At 39.1% G+C, this 19,755-nt stretch overlaps 4 protein-coding genes across 7 annotated transcripts; 2 read left to right on the forward strand and 2 right to left on the reverse strand.

Moving 5' to 3' along the window:
• Positions 1-1,145: 1,145 nt before the first annotated feature.
• On the forward strand, positions 1,146-5,049 carry Prtp (thioredoxin domain-containing protein pretaporter). Its single transcript, XM_076422696.1, has 5 exons — positions 1,146-1,333; positions 1,600-1,746; positions 1,848-1,956; positions 2,037-2,327; positions 2,403-5,049. Exons 1-5 carry the CDS (start codon positions 1,146-1,148, stop codon positions 2,862-2,864), a joined length of 1,197 nt encoding a protein of 398 aa, XP_076278811.1. The 3' UTR covers positions 2,865-5,049.
• Tektin-a (Tektin A) lies at positions 3,671-12,542 on the reverse strand. 4 transcript variants are annotated; one of them, XM_076422692.1, is made up of 7 exons: positions 11,466-12,542; positions 6,670-6,947; positions 5,638-5,947; positions 5,345-5,559; positions 4,515-4,737; positions 4,288-4,442; positions 3,671-3,884 (listed from the first exon to the last, which is right to left on the reverse strand). In XM_076422692.1, exons 1-7 carry the CDS (start codon positions 11,526-11,528, stop codon positions 3,671-3,673), a joined length of 1,458 nt encoding a protein of 485 aa, XP_076278807.1. In that variant the 5' UTR covers positions 11,529-12,542. The 4 variants fall into 4 exon arrangements, with proteins under 4 accessions (XP_076278807.1, XP_076278810.1, XP_076278809.1 ...); XM_076422695.1 differs by lacking the exon at positions 11,466-12,542 and adding an exon at positions 8,175-8,289; XM_076422694.1 differs by lacking the exon at positions 11,466-12,542 and adding an exon at positions 7,715-8,137.
• On the forward strand, positions 7,366-15,004 carry LOC143208330 (aldehyde dehydrogenase 1A1). The gene is made up of 11 exons (XM_076422690.1): positions 7,366-7,396; positions 12,310-12,407; positions 12,539-12,643; positions 12,727-12,828; positions 12,903-13,068; positions 13,143-13,447; positions 13,670-13,772; positions 13,844-14,142; positions 14,405-14,613; positions 14,702-14,776; positions 14,856-15,004. The coding sequence occupies exons 2-11, from the start codon at positions 12,372-12,374 to the stop codon at positions 14,923-14,925; spliced, it is 1,470 nt and encodes a 489-aa protein (XP_076278805.1). The 5' UTR covers positions 7,366-7,396; positions 12,310-12,371; the 3' UTR covers positions 14,926-15,004.
• Ndufb2 (NADH dehydrogenase (ubiquinone) 1 beta subcomplex, 2, 8kDa) lies at positions 15,002-16,357 on the reverse strand. Its single transcript, XM_076422697.1, has 3 exons — positions 16,137-16,357; positions 15,346-15,469; positions 15,002-15,242 (listed from the first exon to the last, which is right to left on the reverse strand). Exons 1-3 carry the CDS (start codon positions 16,232-16,234, stop codon positions 15,174-15,176), a joined length of 291 nt encoding a protein of 96 aa, XP_076278812.1. The 5' UTR covers positions 16,235-16,357; the 3' UTR covers positions 15,002-15,173.
• Between the last annotated feature and the right edge of the window lie 3,398 nt (positions 16,358-19,755).

Consider the following 19,755-nt stretch of genomic DNA (forward strand, 5'->3'; position numbering starts at 1 on the left):
AATCCTAGCACGCAAATGGTATCGTTACAGTAACTTTTATGCTGAATTTTGTAAATAATAACATAATAACTGATAATAACTGATAACCAGGGTATCGACCAGAGCTGATAATAACCAATAACAGAGATGATCATAATTAGACCGCGGATCTTTATGCAAAATAAAAATTGTCTGTATCAATTGCAAGAAATAGAAACCAAATTTTCGTCTACTGTACAGTACGATTACTTTAAACTTACAATTAGAAGTAAAAGGACATAACATGTTTTGTAACAATATTTTATTTCATTGAAATATAAATACATAATGTAAATAATAATAGATAATGTTTCATTTGTTTCACTTTTTATACTTGCTGCAGCACTCCTCTGCACCTCACTATCCTACTATCCTAAAAACAAACTTAAAAAAATTTTATAATTTATGCACAAAGTAAAGTTCGAAAAATAAGCTCTAAAATAAGTTCACCGAGTGTCGCACAATTTTGAAACATAATTTCTACAATTGATTTAACACTGAGCAAACTTCTTTTTTTCAAGCTTATTAATCAAATTTTCAACACAATATAAAAATGTCTACATACTATAAATTGTAAAATTGCAGTCCGCAACAATGGTCGAGACACTGTGATTGACAATTGACAGTGATTTTGGAGGTTATAAACAAATACATGAAGTAAGAGCCAGTAAGAACTTCATGGACAAATAGTAGCGCCAAAGATTGGAACATCAGTCACGTCCAATCACGTTTAATCACGTGATGTGTGTTGTGATCGTGGTGCCATCTAATATCCTTAGAGAGTGTACTAACGAGTCCAAGGTCATACATAAGAGTTTACTCCCCCTGGTTGCCACTTTGTCGACACCCCCTGTGGGAGGCTGAAAGACGAGTGCAAAGTGAAAAGAATAGTTCAATTAGAATCGCGTGGTACTGAATAATTGTCTGTTTCAGTAGGTACAGTGAAATCTTTGAAATCCCTGAGAGCACATTCCGAAAGCATTCGAATCTCCGACGTTACGATTCCGAGAATAAAGCGATCGCGACAACGCTCCGAATTTAAAAATCTCACACTTCTATCAACCGCAGCAATATAACATTTATACCGAATCACGAATTATTTTGTAAAGTTCTCGCAATCTATCGCAATGACGAGACGCTCGACAAGCATTGCCATGTTAACGAAACATATCCTAGTTTTTCTATTTCTGCTGAGTCAAGTCAACAGTGAACAGGACGAGGAGGCCGCACAACACAACACCGTGCAATACAACAAAGACAATTTCGCGGCTGAAATTAAGAAGAAAAATCATTTTGTTATGTTCTACGCGCCTTGGTACGTTCCTATCTTGTTTCGCTTAATGCACGATTAATCGAAAATAATGTTATTCACGAAAGAAAATATTTTTCTTTGTTCATTGCCTCGGAGTGTAGGAACAAAGAGATGTCTCTCATATTCGACGTTTTATTTTTGAACGCTATATTGCGCGAATCTATTGTATTAACTCATTAACTGCTGGATCAGAATTAGAAGAATTTAATTTATGAAAACAATGCATTGTTTACGCGTTGTTCTCATACGATGAACAATTCTTTCTTCAGGTGTGGACATTGTCAAAGACTGGAGCCAACTTGGGAACAACTAGCCGAAATATCGAACGAACAAGACAACAATGTACAAATTGTTAAAGTAGATTGCACTACTGATAGCAGTCTGTGTACCGAGCACGATGTCACTGGCTATCCTACGTACGTGTAACATTGATTTACTACACCTTATTTTTATGTTAATACAAAACGAACAATTATACATATATAAAAAGTACATTTTAGCGGTGCTTATTTCGCAGGCTGAAATTCTTCAAAGCTGGAGAGTCGAAAGGCACTAAGTTCAGGGGTACGAGAGACTTGCCTTCTCTAATATCCTTCGTGGTGGAACAAATAAACACCCCCTTTGGAGTAATTATTAATTCTATAATATTCACGGTGTAATTCTAATACACGCCATTCAAATTCTAATAATAATCGTTTGAATTTAGAATGCAGGTGAAGCTCCATCCCCTCCCGATGCGGTGAACGGTCTGCTGGAATTAACAGAGGACACTTTTGACAAGCACATATCCTCTGGCTATCATTTCGTAAAGTTCTATGCCCCTTGGTGTGGTCATTGTCAGAAATTAGCACCAACGTGGGAGGAGTTAGCTAACAGTTTACGTAATAGCAATCATGTTAGCATATCTAAAGTGGACTGCACCCAGCACCGTAGTGTTTGCAGTCAGTTCGATATAAAGGGGTATCCAACCTTGCTTTGGATCGAAGATGGGAAGAAGGTGAAGATTGAATAATACAATATAAATCTTCGATCGTTTTAAGGACATTTTTAACTTGAATAAAATAATGTTCAGGTGGACAAGTACGCGGGACAACGCACCCACGAAGAATTGAAGGCTTACGTGTCGAAGATGCATGCTAAGAACAACGAGCAGGTGGACGTCAAGACTGATAGCTCGGACAATACCATCCACGCTGTTCTCAGCTTAACCGGCGACAGTTTTAAGCACGGTATCGAAACAGGAGTCTCGTTTGTTAAATTTTTCGCGCCGTGGTGCGGCCACTGCAAGCGTTTAGCGCCCATTTGGGAGGAGCTCGGGAAAAAGTTCTTCGGGAAGGAGAACGTGATGATCGCCAAAGTGGACTGCACGCTGGACGTCAGCAAAGATCTGTGCAACGAACAGGAGGTCGACGGTTTTCCTTCTTTGTACTTATACCGCGACGGGCAGAAGGTGTACGAATACAATGGTGGCCGCAATCTAGACGATCTCTACGATTTTGTATTGAACAATGTACAGCTGCACGACGAACTATGATTATGTATCTATCTTCTACTGAACTTAATTCCGCGACGGCGGCGATAACTTACGCCGCCTCCCGGAACTTGTAACAATTAATTTAATTCTACGCACGAGTACGTGCGACGTGTCTGGCGAAGACAGAGCTACGGAACTGTCCAGGCCGTATATTTTTTTTCATTTTTGTATAAAATATCAAAACGAAAATGTTATACAAAACTATTACACGTAAATACTAAGGACCGCTATATTTTTCGCGTGGTTAAATGGTGTACTTCCGAAATATATTTATAGAGCCAACGTTAATCTCCATTGAATCTCGTGTTCCGTGTATTCGTTCGACACGTTCCGTGCCACGTCTTTCAAGATTTCATAGTTTGATTTATTTAATTATAATTTAATGCGTTCGTTACCGTGACAGTCGCCGATTACCGGCCCTCTAATTGCAGTCGGATGTGTGTCATGTGGAGTGGAAAATTTCGGCAGTTTAAACAAACGGTACACTGTAAAACATCTTCTCAAAGAAGTCGTAACTAAACATAGTCGAACATTATCATTGTGATGTTTGCCCAAGACTGTTTACTCTCCACAGGCAACTTAGAAATACATTCCGAGTCTTTAAGCAAATACACATTTTCACGAGCGAACCAAGACGAAATGCTTACTGAATTTTTGAAAATGTTTTTCTATGCCGAATTTTAATGTTTATCACGACAATAATTTTGACGAGGCAATTTAGCCGAACCCTGCATATGGTGGACCAAATGATCGAAGGGCACGGGACGTGATAATTAGCAAGCCGTAATAGAAGCATTTAAATACCATTAAAAACCGGATAGAGTCGTGGCCGACGGGTAAAAAGATCGCAACAATTGGCCACGCTGCTTGTCTATATACAATGTTTTCCGTTTCACGATGATCTCTCGTTCGAGGTCGCTTCTGACCTTGACCAGACCAGTCTGGGTCTCCTCGGCTCTCCTCAGCTCGGCCAGCATGGCGGAAGTGCGTTCGTTCAGCATCTTCACTTCCTCTATGAGCCTGATCGAAACACGTACAGAAATAATTACTTGAAAGCCATTTGTATTCGATTCGCTGTACGCTTTACTTCAATGAATAGACTGCCGATTTTATGCAGTTTAAAAAAGATGTCTATGTGACTCCTGTATCTTGCAATTAATGTGGACAATTTTGATTGTGCATAAAAATCCGCAATCTATTCCTTGTATTCTAAGAAAACGGCTTGTGCAACTTTATTTCGCACACATTGTTAGAAAAAAGATTTTGTTCACTGTGTAAAGACTGTGTAAAGTTCACAGTAAAGAAACAAGCCTTTCTCAAGGAACGTTCTCGATTTTCAAAGGCGAAGGACTCGTTTAGGAGTCTTTTTTTAGATGACTCGCTTAATATTAATGAAACATTCGCGTTGGTCCACGATACTCACGCAAATTGGGGCGTATCGCGGCAGTTTTCAACATTCCGCCGCTGTAATCTCTCTGCTAATCGTGTTTGCGCAACTTTCATGGCGTAATCGAGCCCCCTCGCTGAATGACGAAGCTCTTCGATCGCTTTCTCGGTGTTCGCCAGCTCGTGCAAGCACTGGAAGCATTCGAAGTGCCGGTCAAATTACGCGAGAATGATACATCGTTGTAACTTCGCGATGAAACTCACGCGAAGCAGCTCCTTCTCCAGCTGCGAGCACACCTCCTCCGTAAGCTTGATCTTACCACCGAGAGCGAGATCCACGCGGTTTGCTTGATCGCGTAGATCCTTTATGGAGTTCGTGAAAATCGCGCCCAACGCGGCCCTCAGGTTCGCCGATTTCTGTCGGGCCGCCTCTGCGTCGGTCAAACATTCGCGCGTATAATGTTCGTAGCTGGCTGGGGTTGATTGTCTGTCGACAGAAGCGTTTATTACAATTGTTGTACAATTATACAATTATGGCATTCTGTACACTGATTTATAATCTAAGCCCGAGAATATAGTGGAGCGATTGATGAATACAGTGCGATGAATTTTGTTTATTATGCACCGCTATTCTCTCATCACCGCTCCGCTATATACAGTCGCATTTCATTATATTGGTTTGATTTTGCCGCGACCCTCGATCTTCACCGCTCCACTGTATCTGTACCCTAAGATTAATTTACGTGGAAACTTGTGCGGTATTTTAAGAATCATGGAATATATTGTATAATTTATGAAACCCTGACGGAACTTCGTGTTTCCTTTTAGCAAGTAAGCTAGGCCTATAATGTTATAGAAATATGTATTATTGTATTCGGGGGAGTCTACAGAATCGTTCTATGTAAGAGTCGTTCACGCAGCAGAAGCTTTTTGAAACGATGAAGATTTTCGGATTTGGGAAAATGGTCGATCCCAAAGATAACTAGAATGACCTCGAATAGAATCACGGTGTCTCAGGCATTCGTTCGGTGAGCTTATCACATTTACGAGCGGGTTATCAGGACTCTAGTTACATTCAATGACTTGCTACACACTCTGCCGGGAACCTCGTCGCGCCAGGTCTCCACAGAATAACGGGGGAGTCATTTTTCAGCTGCGCGGCTTCAGAGTCTATTTGATACGCATCAGTCTTATCTGTCCAATCCACTTCAAGTCTCGCCTTGGCTGCCTTCAGCTCTGTCAATTGCATTTCTATCTGCTCGCGCGTCCTGCCGAGCAACTCCCGTATCTCCGAGCAAAGCGCTACCTCCTACGACAATTGACAATCATGTTCGATTCAGCTATGATTTATTCCCCCTTTTCTCAGGAGGCGCTATACGACAGGCACCTTGGTCAACTCCTCTTCGACCTCGTCGCGGATCAGATCAGACTCCAACCGCTTCGAGCGCAGTTGCATGAATTCACCGGCGATCGATTCCGGGACCGTGAGAACCGACAATGATTGCTTTACTCGTCGACGTTCCGCCTCCAGTAATTCAATTTCCTCGGTGATGTCCCGGTTCACGTGTTCCAGCTCGACTTTCCAACGATACACCTCGGCGGAGCGAGTCTTTAAGTGATTCGTCGTCTCCAATTGCGTCTTGTCCGCCTGCTTGTACGATTGATCGACGCACCTTTTCGCGTTGCTTATTGCTAGCCTGCGATAAAGTTGGTTCGCTCATTCGTTGCATCAGAAAACAAGAGTAGGAATTCAAATAGGAACACGACGTTTACTCCGATACTGCTTGGCTTAGAGATTTGGGCGAGCAGTATGGAAGTATGTACAGTCAGTAGCGCACCCAGGATTTAATCTGGGGGGGGGGGCAGGTGAACCCAGCTCTAGGTTTTGCGTGATGACCTCTTTTTCTTTTTCTCTGCCAAAATATGTTCAACGGTACCCATGGCTATTACGCGATTTTAATTTTGGAAGCTAAACCTTTTTTTCTTGGGGGGGGGGGGGGCTTGGCCCCCTGCATTCTTATCTAGACTTTCTTTCTCATCAACTAGAAGGTTTTTCCTTGTGCTGTCGCGCGGCCGCGCTACAATGTAACACGATCCGAGGTCGGATATCAGTGAGGCAATACTAATGCAATGATAAAACTTTATTACGTTTAGTTATTTCGTTACGAAACCTTTGCCAACGGATTGGTGAAATTTTTCTGATTAAAACAAGACCAAACACAAAGGAAGAGACGCGCAGATTCGTGGCGCCGAGGTAGTAACACTATACGAGGGAAGAATATCTTTGCCATTCGTTTCTAGTATCAAAGATCGCGTAGCTAAATTAGACCCGAGAGTATACATAGTAAACGTTCCACTATCCAGCCGAGCACTATGGAGTTGTAAACGGTGGACGAAAAGCGAAGGTATCTTTTCGTACTGAGCGTCTCGAATCTTTTCGTTGGATTGTTGGAAAAATTTGAGATTGTGGGCCCTCCATTGCGGCGCGCCGAATTTAGTCACGGAATATCGGTCAACCACCGGTCTCACGCCTGTTAAACCATCTTTAGGTGTGAAGGTTACTCTTCCGGTGGCCCATGGACCAAGAGCGTCCATCGACGCTTCCGGTTGTGCCGGAAGTTCGTCTCCTGGTTGAGGAAAATAGGGGGCTGATCTGTCTTGTGCTTCCTCGCCCGACAATTCCATCATAGGACAAGGCTGTAACAAATCGTTTATGGTTGAAAGATCCTTCGGAACAGCCAGCCGAAGTGTCTAATTTTTCATTGCGTTGCAAGACGAGCAAAACGAGAAACAAAATCAAATGTTTCGCTTTAAGAATTTTTTCTAATCGTAAAATCTGTACGTATGATTTTTACCTAGAACATTTCTACAGGCTCTCCCGAATACATTCGTGTCATTTTCACAGCATTTGTAACGTTGCAAATATTAACAGCGGAATGGCGGGACCAACCAAGGTAACTGCCCTGCACTTTAGAATTCTGCGCGTGCGGCAAACCAAATTAAGTCGACAGTAATGGTGGGAATATAAAGGATATAAGGAAGCCGAGAAGGATGACTGTCTGACTAGCATTCGTGCCTTTCGTTATCGAGCGCATAATTATTGTGTCTAAGCAAAAATCGAGGAATCCGAACATCTACGAGGAACGGTAAGTCGTCGTAGCGATACTTCTATTATTATTTCGCGAGATAACTCGGCGATTTTCGTGTGAGAACGAAACGCTTTCCGTCTCGTTCTCTATTTCGTGCGATTCTCGTCTCGTACAATATTCTTCTGCCTATGTCGAGGGTGCTATGAGAGTTTCTAGGCTTTTCCCGTGAGGTTTTCCCCGGAGGAGCCGCTACCGATTGGACTGTAGCAATTAGGAATCCGCTATGTGGTGCTGTCGCGAGCAAGCGAATTCGATCTCGTACCTCGCGCGTTGATTTACCTTTCGTACCGGGAACTATTGTGACAGTCTATTTACCTTCGAGAAAATTTCTGTTCTCGGCAGCTAAGCGCTGCGAAACAACACCTATATACAGGGTGTTCGGTAACTGGTGGTACAAGCGAAAATAGGGCGATTCTACATGAAAAAATAAGTCGAAAATATCGTATAAAATTTTTTCATTTCTTTGTTTTCGAGAAAATCGACTTTGAATTTTCGCGTTCACTTGATCATGTCTCGTTATAACGGATCGCATTATACAGGGTGTCCCACCCGATTTCGGCATCTTGAGTTTCTCGCTATTGTTACTCGGAGCAAAAAATGTTTCAGCGGAGGCTTGAATGGTATCGAGTGGAGCATATTCTGATGTTATTAGTTTTTTTGTGAGTGGACGCCTAAAAGGTCATATAAAGGTCAACTTTGTCTTTTTAAATGGAATGAGGTACTTTTTAATACATCAATCGATGCAGTTGGACATTCGTTATAAAAAGGTACTAACCTGTGTATGTCGAAAAGTTAGTAGTTCAGGAGATATTTCAATTTAAATAACTCTAAAACACCATAACTGTCGTACTAAAACGTTACACATGTAAATAAACGCTAACGTCTTAGTACGGCAGTAATGGTGTTTTAGAGTTATTTAAATTGAAATATCTCCCAAACTACTAACTTTTCGACATACACAGGTTAGTACTTTTTTATAACGAATCGAACTGCATCGATTGATGTATTAAGGATGTTCTGTAGGTATATAAAAACGCAACAAAATTTTTGAAAATTTGACAAGATATAATTCTTACTAAATTAATGCAATTACCAAAGTTTGAGTTCGATTCACTGCACCGTTTAAGAATTATAGCAACTTAAAGTTTGCACATTTTAACACGTCTTCTTATGGATAATTCATAAAATTCCACTTCAAACCCTATTTAAACCTTGAAAAAACGCAACTAGAAACTCCAGTTTCTTTTTAAATATAGTAAAAATTATGTAATTATTTATGTTCAAAATTTATTAGGATTCACTACACAGTTACAAAGCAAAAAATTATAAATGGTTACAGAACGTCTTTATCGTGTTGTCCTTCTCATTAGCATGGAAACGCGACAACTGTGTAGACTACTGAATATATGTAGCTATACAATCAGAGGGTACAATTATTCGCGAAAGCCACTTACAATTTCTTATAATATGAAGACAATTTGATTAAAAAATAAATATAACATGAAATTCACGAATTAAACGGAAGCTTTTTAAATTGATCTATTTTTTGAATGCAAAATATACTCATGAATGGGCTTTCATTGCCAATATATTGATGGATTTCGAATTTCTTGTATTTTTGTCTCTCATTGTACCTCCAGAACATCCTTAAAAAATACCTCATTCCATTAAAAAAAACAAAGTTGACCTTTACGCGTCCACTCACGAAAAAAACTAATAACATCAGAATATGCTCCACTCGGTACCATTCAAGCCTCCGCTGAAACATTTTTTGCTACGAGTAACAATAGCGAGAAACTCAAGATGTCGAAATCGGGTGGGACACCCTGTAGTGTTTAGCGGTAAAGGGAAGATAGTTCGATGATAGATAAAATGAACATTTCCGTGACACTAGAAGTGTTTATCAACATAAACTTCAATCGAGACAATGATTTACAGTGAGACTCATATGGGTCTCCAGAAAGACCCATTATAACGAGACGTGATCAAGTGCACGCGTACCCAGCGAAAATTCAAAGTCGATTTTCTCGAAACCAAAGCGTCAACATGAACAAATTTTATTCTATATTCTCGACTTATTTTTTCATGTAGAATTACTCCCTTTTCGCTTGTACCACCAGTTACCGAACACCCTGTATATGCCATAAATTGTACGGTGAGCGCGGACTCTCGGGTTGTGGCTACATAACTGCGTATTTTATAATACATAAGTACTTGAATCCTTCAAAAATGTAGCGCCGATATCGTGAAAGTTTCGTTTGTCACCCACATGTTCGAACCTTGGACCCATCAAAGATTCGAAGTTCGAATATAGTTTTCCGGATAAGAAAAACTGTACATGTGTTTCATATCGCATTACCCTAAACTATGCAGCCTTCAGCAACATTAACATTTGTGTCTGCAACTTTGAACAATGTACATATTAACATACAAATGAGCGTTGAAATGGTATATATCCGTGGTTCTTAAACTGTGTAGTCCGCGAAAGATATTTTTGCTAAAGAAAAGGTCATTCAAATGATTTCCATGTTCAAAATGTTTCATATATGTATGTTTTCACATTTTCAAGTTTCAAATTAAGTCTCAAGAATTAGGTAAAATGCCTATGGTTGGGATGGGGTCCGCAAAGAAAATGTTCAAGGGGGGAGCCCTGGACTACACTGGCCTATATCATATACAGGATGTAAACCGATAAGTGATGAAAATTTGATTACAAATTAGATCTCTGAAATTCTGAGGATAATGGAAAAGCCTTTTGGTTATCGCGCGAAATGGAACAGCACCGTCGGGTGTTGATCGGTTGTTTCGTTCACATTTCTATAGAGGAATGTTAAATATGTTTTGAACTGTAATAGTGCGATAACGTTGCAGGAAACAAAACACTCTATCATTGTCGACCAATAAAAGTTATCTGTACAAATATATTTATAACTATTCATATGTATACAGAGTGGTTCACGCACTTGTACATCTATATGTATAACTTCCAAAGTATGCATTGCACGAAAAAGTTCTGTATACAAAAGTTGCATGGTCTGAAGGAGTACGTTATGTAGCGTATTTAATTTTTGTATAGATGGAAGCGTTTCGGAGATTTGAAGGTCGACTTTGGTTTTTTAAAATGGAATACTATATTTTTTATACCAAAATATATGGAAGAATGTCGAATTCTGAGTAAAAAAGTATTGACCTTCATTAGCCCTAAACCTAATAATTAACGAGTAAAATTATTTTATTTCCTGAAAATTTTACTCGGTAATTAGGTTTAAGGTAATACTAATGAAGGTAATACTTTTTCACTGAGAATTCGACATTCTTCCATATTTTGGTATAAAAAATATAGTACTCCGTTTAAAAAAACAAAGTCGACCTTCAAATCTCCGAAACGCCTCCACCTGTGAACAAAAATAAATATACTACATAATGTATCCCTTCAGACCATGCAACTTCTGTATACAGAACTTTTCCGCGCAACGCATACTTTGGAAGTTATATAGGTGTGCAAGTTGTGTGGACCACCCAGTATATGTATAGTTTACAACTGTACATTTGACTTGTAATCATTGATATTTTGGTCTCGGTCTGTATCATTTATCTTTCACGCGATGGCCCGCAGAATTGCGGTTCGAATGTGAGAGGTGTAAGCGTCAAGAAATAAATACTGATATCGTTATTTATAGATAGCAGAATTCTATTTGTGATGAAACCTATTGACGGTATCGCAATCATTGATGACTGACAATATTTTCAGTATAAACTATCGTAGTTTCTCAATGGATATATTAGACACTGCTTCCTCCAGGTAGAGACTAAAAATAAATTGAATGATTCTAAATCAATAAGTTAGATGTCTATTTAAAAATATTTGATTAAAAACAATTTTATCAAAGCGCGGTTGCGAGTGGGAAAAGATTATGAAACTAATTATAATATGCACCGTAATTGTATCGCTTCTGTTTACGAAACGTGTTGCATTAAAAAACATGTTGCGTAATCATAATTAATTTCACAAATTACTGTCGAGTCTACTTGTGAATCAAAATTGTTTAAAAGTTAATTAATTTACCGCATCGCCGGTCCCACAATGCGGTGACTGTTGGTTCGTTGTACAATCTCGATCAGTATCCATATCAAATATTTCGTTGTATCGAGGGGGATTAATATGAACAGGATATTAACGACGTCTGCAGACTTCTTGACCAGTTGCAGATTTATTTTTTCTGATACGTAACTCAATATCACATCCACAATTCTTCTTTAAACAACACGAAATTTTTCCATTTACCTACAGCGTCCGCTTCTTCGGACTCTGACACGTGATTTATTGATTTAATAAACTCCGGCGGCTGGAGCTTTTATTTTGTTATCGGAGCTGTTGCTCTTTTTATCAACGGTTCAATTAATTTCATAAAAGTTTCTTAAATCTCCGAAACCAATAAATAATTTTCTCCTTTGTGGTACATTTTCATATAGTTTATGAAAAATTAATTAAAAATTAAAATACCTCTCTATTGTTACCATCTTTTAAAATTAAATGCAACTTGTCATTACCAGTTTGTTATAAAAGAGTTGTTATTATTTTCTTTATGAAGTCTTCGATAACTAAAGATTAAACTGCGAGTGTCTATATTTAACGCTATACATAATTATAGTACTAGTAGGACAGAATGTCATTTACACACTTCAATCTATCAACGCATCGAAGATTCCCCAAATCTATCGTAACCTTAAGGTTAGAATTCTTAAGGTTTCATTCTTCTCGAATGGAGACCTGGCTTAATATCGTCCATAGAAATCCCAATGTTTTCAGAAACAAGATTCGGAGTCAGTATCCTATCGCACCGCGCCCCCTCCATATTACGTATCATCAAGCTAGATTAGATCATACGTTTCCTTCTGTTATAAATTAGCGGGTGCGTAACAAGATACGAGATCATTCGTGAAGTGGCCGGCAAAGAAACCACACGTTAAAATGACTTGCAAGAAGACAGACATCAAGTACACTCAGGTAGATGATAACTAACACCTCAGATTACATTTCTATTTTCTCAAGTGCTTTTCATATCAATTCCAAGCTACTATGGACACTAGAACACACTCCTGAAACACGAGTTTCATTAATATTCAATTTGTTCGCAGTTGTTCATCAACAATGAGTTTGTCGATGCAGTAAGTGGCAAAAAGTTTGCCACCATAAACCCAGCCACCGGTGCTGTTATCACCGAAGTAGCCGAGGGTGACAAGGTAATATCAAGTTCTTATATTTTCATTCAATTGTCTAGCGTTCGTTTTTTTAAATGCTGTTCTTTCGTGCAACCCTGACACAGGCTGACGTGGACAAGGCAGTTGCAGCTGCAAAGAAGGCATTCCACAGGGGATCGGTATGGAGGAACATGAATGCAACCGAACGTGCAAGTCTGATCAACAAGGTTCATTTTTTACCCTGTATTTTTTAGGAAGATTCAACATAGTACTATTTTCTACTAAATAAATTGTGCAACAGTTTGCAGACCTTATTATACGCGATGCGGAGAAGATAGCCACCCTCGAAACTATGGACACTGGGAAGGCATATCAAAATGCTCTTGGAGAAATGTATTTCTCCGCAGACGTACTGCGTAACCATGCTGGATGGTGCGACAAAATTACTGGTGACACTATTCCAACAGGTATGTATGCACAACTGAGAGTATCTCTCTTGCTATTGATGATTCTATATTCGTTAAAACATTACATTATCTAGATGGAAACTATGTCACCTTCACACGAAAGGAGCCAGTTGGAGTGGTAGGACAAATCATTCCTTGGAATTATCCCTTCGGTATGCTGGTGTGGAAATGGGCTCCAGCATTGGCAACCGGATGCACCCTCGTATTGAAACCAGCCGAACAAACGCCACTTACCGCGTTGTATGCCGCAGCGCTGGCCAAGGAAGCTGGTTTTCCTGCTGGTGTTATAAACGTTATCACGGGGTATGGACCGACTGCAGGTGCAGCCATCACCGAGCATCCAGACATCCGCAAAGTTGCATTCACTGGATCCTCCGAAGTAATTTATTAACAATTTTGCTACCGACCGTAAATCTTGAAATTCCGATGGTGCTAGAATGAATTACTAGAGGCGTGCGAGAACCCGGGACGAGTCGAATTCTCAATAATTTTGAGAATCTCGATATATTCAAGAACTGGAAAATGTTCGGAAATCCCGAATAAAATTCTCGCATGTCTCTATTAATTACCAATTGTATCCTCTAAAAATATTCGTCTCTAGATTGGCCATCTGATCATGCAAGCGGCTGGTAAGACGAATCTGAAGCGAGTCAGCCTGGAATTAGGTGGCAAAAGTCCTCTGGTTATTTTCGACGACTTCGATGGTGCGTTGACGAAGTCCTTTCTATGAAAATTATCGTAAGATTACAGATTAATAATAAAGAATGATTTACAGTTAAAGAAGCTGCGAAAATCGCTCACGAAGCCGTGTTCGCTAACCACGGACAAAATTGTTGCGCCGGTTCTCGTACCTTCGTCCAGGCCAAGATCTACGATGAATTTGTTGTCCAAGCTAAACAATTAGCAGCACAGAGGACGCTCGGCGATCCTTTCGACTCGAAAACGCAACAGGGACCGCAAATCGACGATGAAATGTTCAACAAAGTTCAGAAATTCATTCAGACTGGAAAGAAAGAAGGTGCTGTGTTGGAAACCGGTGGGGAACAGTTCGGCAAAGTTGGATACTTCATTAAGGTATAATTCCATGGTTCAGCAAATTTAACAAATTCATTTCTTTGGGTATATATTGTAAAAATTTTGATAGACACGGTCTCGTTATTTTTAGAAAATAATTTAAAATAGTCATGTTTTAGTGCTCCGTAACCCAGTGTTTAAAAAATTAATTTTTTGTAGAACTGAGACCGATAGAGAAAAATGACATTACGTAGTTGGTGTTGGGGCAGTGAATTAAATGTTCCGTTGGAATGAAGACCACTCATTTTTCTGTTAATTACAGCCGACAGTCTTTTCGAACGTGACCGACAACATGACGATCGCTACGGATGAGATATTCGGACCCGTTCAGTCAATTTTAAAATTCGAAACCCTCGACGAGGTGATCGAGCGTGCGAACAATACAAACTACGGTCTGGCTGCCGGTGTGCTCACCAAAGACATCGACAAAGCGTTGACGTTCGCACAAGCAGTGGAAGCTGGCAGTGTCTGGTAAAAATTTCTATAAACAACACATACCAAATGTTCAGAATGATATCAGCAAGTTCGTAAATTCTCTAAAATGCATACATTTCAACAGGGTGAATTGTTACGACGCTATCACGAGCCAAACTCCGTTCGGTGGATTCAAAGAGTCCGGTATCGGTCGCGAGCTGTAAGTTTGGAGTCGTGCACAGAAAAACAATTGCGAAAAGCGAACTGGAACCATAATGTTTTCCTTCTTATGCTTCTAGGGGTGCTGAGGGAATAAAGGAATATTTGGAACTCAAGACTGTCACAATCAAAGTGCCGACACGTAGTTAAGAGGAGAACAAATGGACGTCCGAACGCATAAACTTTTGTTACTTTGGCTTTAAATAAACGCACATGATGCATCGAAAAATTTTCTAAAACAATTTATTTTCGGAAACAATATTATATAAAAATCATTAAGCATTACGTTCCCTATCGTTATAGGATAATGTGTCGAAAACTCTGCAATGTACTAGGACTTCGTATTTGAAACTAAAGTGTTTGAAGTACCATATTTGTACCAGAAGCCTACTTATCGCTTAATCATCTGGTGGAATTCCTAACTCCTCGTCTGAAAATATTTCTGGTATCGGGCCTGGAATATGGCCCTGGAAATAGAGAATGTATTAGAAAAGTAGGTACAGGTTTCTGAAAGTTTCATATTTCCTATATAATATAGGGAATGATTTGCTAGTTTAACATTTTTCTTACCTTGGAAAAATTGTCCCAGTCATGATACAAGAACCAGAAAACCCACCACCAAAATACTCCTGTAATAATCTCTGCTGTCCAGTATTCAAATTTAGATGGCTCAACTTTGCTACGGTATATTAATCTGAAAACGATTATGAAATTAATAAAACGCTCTGAACAGTGCTCTAGTAAATCGAGTGGACTAAAACGAAAATAAACTTCCTGATTTGCGTAAGGTATTGACACGTCTATCTATTTATTTCTATAAATTCGTCTGCGAAATTGTTGCGCTACTATTTGTTTTGTGGTCATAGCGATTAGACATTCTTTGTCGTTCGGAAGGCTATATGATATCAAAGTAGTCTAAGTGAGCTATATTTCTTGTTTCAAGGAATTTAATAGGAAAAGGATACTAGCGCTAAACGAATTCCATATAATGCTGAAATAACAAGCGCTATTTAATAGTTCAGTTTATACAATATCCTAAAAATATACATTGAATTAATTTCGTTTAAAATAATGTAATGCGAAATAACTGATAAACTCATTTTTTTGAAATTTCCACTAGACCACTTTCATAGTTATGGGCAAATATATCGACTACAACAAATAAGAATTTTATTTCGGTTCAAAGGAAATTAAATAACATACACATTTATTAGACTCTGTTCAGAATATTGATCAAGGAGTTATTAGTCAAATATATTTAGGAGAATATTAGTCAAGGAGTTAAAAGCGAATTAAGTGAAAACGAAAATACATATACATAACCTCTTTTCGAATTATATAACGGACGTATAGCAACTTACTTTACATTGCGAACCTGTGCGAGATTGATAGCGGCGTTTTTTCTAGCATTTAAGTTACACACAGCTTTCAAAATCGGTACGGTTCGTGAGATTAACATTGTTTTGTTAACTAAATTGTCACATAAATAGAATTTCTAAGTACAGAATCTAATCTGTCTGACAGAGGAAACTTTCTCACTGACCGAGACTGACGACTGACTATGATGCGTGGATGCGACCCAATGCGACCTCTGCTGACAATTTTGGAAAGAAATTAATTGATTTCGATGTATCGATTAGTCAAACCTTATTTAAATTGAAACCGCACCATCGTCGTAGATATTTGAAATTTAATACTTTATCTATCTGCGGCGATGACGAATTAATTAAATAAATGGCTGCTGCATTAGAAACAGTAGAAAGATTAACGCGTCTAAAAGAATAATAATCTTCGAAATATGTTTTACAAAATTTATAAATAAACATACTGTGGTTATAAGCATACTGTGCTCGCAAGAAATAGAAACACTACAATGTTAAATTTCATCTACTTAATTTTGCTATAAATGCATCAAGACCCGAAAGCTAGTATATCTATATTTTATTAGCAAAAACAGTAGAAATAAGATACAAAACTTCCGTTTCAAGAAAACACAATTTGAAACGTGCCCGTATCTTTCGAACGAGGTACTCCAAATAGCCATTTTCCGATTCCATCGCGAACAGTGTGCCGCTGTGCATAATTTTTCTTTTATAGGAGGACAAAACAGAGGAGTCCATCCCCGATTAGGATGATTCGGATTCGCCAGGCTTCTAGGAGAAACTCTTAAAACGCTCATTCTCTCGGAGAGAACCGGTCCCCGCTTCCCTTCTTGACGGTCATTTTTTACGAGATTAATTTCAGACAACTAACGTTTGATGAAAGTCGTTCAAGTATATCAGCTGCGAGATATTCGCCATTACACGACGAAACGAGCGGTCTCGAGGAACCGAGGGGGTTAGTTGCATGGGCCACCATTGGTCCTCGAGGGGGTTTACGATCAGCACGAGGTCCCGGTAGCAACCCCCTGAAGGAACGAACACGATTGGCTCATCCGTCGTTATTCATCCCCGACAGGCACCCTGCTAAAGAACTTTTATACTAGCCGGCGACCAATATCTTTTCACGAAGGGAATGATTCTCGAGCTACGTGGATTCGTAATAGCGATCGCCTCTAACGGACATGTTTCTCACCCCCTTTTTCAAAAATAAAATATATCCTGTTGTAAATTATTTTCATCGTGACTGCCCGTGTACCTGTCCGATATTCGAACGTGAAATTCGAACATAAATTTTGAGAGAGTGTTTCTAAAGCTTAGACGATCTGTTTTGGCTCCCGTTGTTTGAACAAAATTTTGTTTCAATAAGAATAAAGGAGTAAATGTTTGTTCAGTATTCGTTTGGAGAACTTTTATGTCGACGTTTTCCTGTACAGGTACCCTTGGAAGTGTAAATCGTATTTTTATTTAGAAACTAGCATAATTCCCGTTGAAAAATAAACGGTTGGTTTATTTCTTGAAGTATGTCACTAATTTATTTTTAGCATTTGTGTTTCAAATAGCGAATGACTTAAGTCTGTTTGCTAGTTCAGGAAGTACATAGGTTGAATTTATTCGTCCGTTTTCATTCTGCATTTCGAGCACCAGTAGCCTAACACTGTACACGATTATGTTGGCGAATATTGATTAAATAGAACGTGGAATTGCCTGAGATCCTTTTCAATGAATTCGATTTAACGTGTTTCAGATAATTTTGTAAGTGAGATTCATTGCGATGGATAAAAGCCACATAGGTTTTAAGAGTGTTCACGAGTGGGAATTAAAATTCACAAAAGGAGAGCCATTGGCTCGGAACACTTTTCTGCTCACGAGGAATAACAAAATCTCTCAAAGGCTATGATAATAAAAAAATTTTATAAAAAAAATTAAACCGACTTCGAAAAAACGCACTAAAATGTGCACTAGAAAGTATGAAATAATTTTCATTTAATTTATGTGAATACACACGAACTTAAATACAATACAATCTTTTCGGAGACAGATGTTGCTGATTATGATTTCATTGAAATATGATGGACTTGGAGATCAATACGTGGGAAGAGAAGATACATTAATACGTGAAAGCATGTAGAAGAATTTAAGGATTTTCGTAATTTCCAGTGACGAAAATTTTCAATTTTGCAACGCCTGCGAAAAGATTGTATTGTATTTAAGTTCGCGTGTATTCACATAAATTAAATGGAAATTATTTCATACTTTTTAGTGCATTGTTTTAGTGCGTTTTTTTAGAAGTCGGTTTAATTTTTTTTTATAAAATTTTTTTATTTAACACTTTTTAGTGGAACGAGCAGAATTTGTAGAACACCATAGGATGGTTTTTCGATCTTATTGGTTATTTGCAATAAAAACCGCAAAGAATGCAAAAATGCAAAATTTGTTTTTAAGGGACCAATCGCGGGAGATATACCCTACAAAATGCAGAAGGTTTCGTCTTGATTGGTCCATCCATCTCGGCATAATCGGTGAACATGCATAGAAAAAAAAGCGAAAAAAGGCACATACAGATCGAATTGAGTAACCTCCTCCTTTTTCGAAGTCGGTTAAAAATCGAACTCTAAATAAATACAATCTAATCATTTTAACAAGACAATACATACACGCCAATCGGGTTCGTAGTGTGCCAATTAAGGAATAAGACTTGACAAAATGATGATTGAGATTCGACCGAATAGAATTTCTTACGAAACGAACACAGGCACTGATTCATCTTCCACAAAACCAGTATCCAGACTATAAAGTCGCGGATTCGCACGAAGATTCGCAGTCTATCTACCGCGAATCAAGATCCCCTACGGTTTGATGGGACCCGTACACTCGGTACGTGATACGGCACGTCGATTGTCGATTTATAATTTTAGTATCGCAATGACAGAGCGGTGTTTACAGGCGTCCTCCTCCTCGAGAAAGAGAGTCCAGAATTTATTGATCAGGGGTTTCGTTTACAGTGCCACTTGGAGATTTTTATCTGGCCTGTGTCGCAGCGTTTGCCATTCGAAAATGCAGCGCTCGCTGCTTTGCCTTTATCGACCAATAAAACCCAGCTCTGCTGCAAATTCCTTGCCACGTGGAAAGTCGTTTTCCGCGTCGTCCCTTCCCTGGAACCAACGGGGGTGGAAACGACGCGATCCATTTGTTCCTGCCAGGGAAAAGTCGTGGGCTTTTATCGTATCCATTCCGGAAATTACTATGCGCCTTTTCTCTGGCCCCCCTGGGGTATAAAGCTGCGCCGGAGATAATTAACAGAACACGTGGTTAAGGAAATTGGCGTTCTAAGGAGCGCTACTGTGGCGCCCAAGGTGGTTCGGAACCCACCTTAATAAAAACTGTAGGTCCCGTCGCTAATAACCATAGCAGTTGAGATGCGACTTAAAACAATAGAAAAAAGAAGCGCTGCGGAATTGTTCGCCATATTGCGCCATGCGTGTGGTCTTACTATTTTAGAATTCTTTAATGGAGTTTGTTGAAGGAGAATTAAATGGTACCAACAGAATCTCGATAGTCTGAGCCAATATTATATTGCAAAAGTTTTTGTGTAGTAGCG

The sequence above is a fragment of the Lasioglossum baleicum genome, chromosome 4 (genome assembly GCF_051020765.1).
Source record: "Lasioglossum baleicum chromosome 4, iyLasBale1, whole genome shotgun sequence".
Taxonomy (NCBI): Eukaryota; Metazoa; Arthropoda; class Insecta; order Hymenoptera; family Halictidae; genus Lasioglossum; species Lasioglossum baleicum.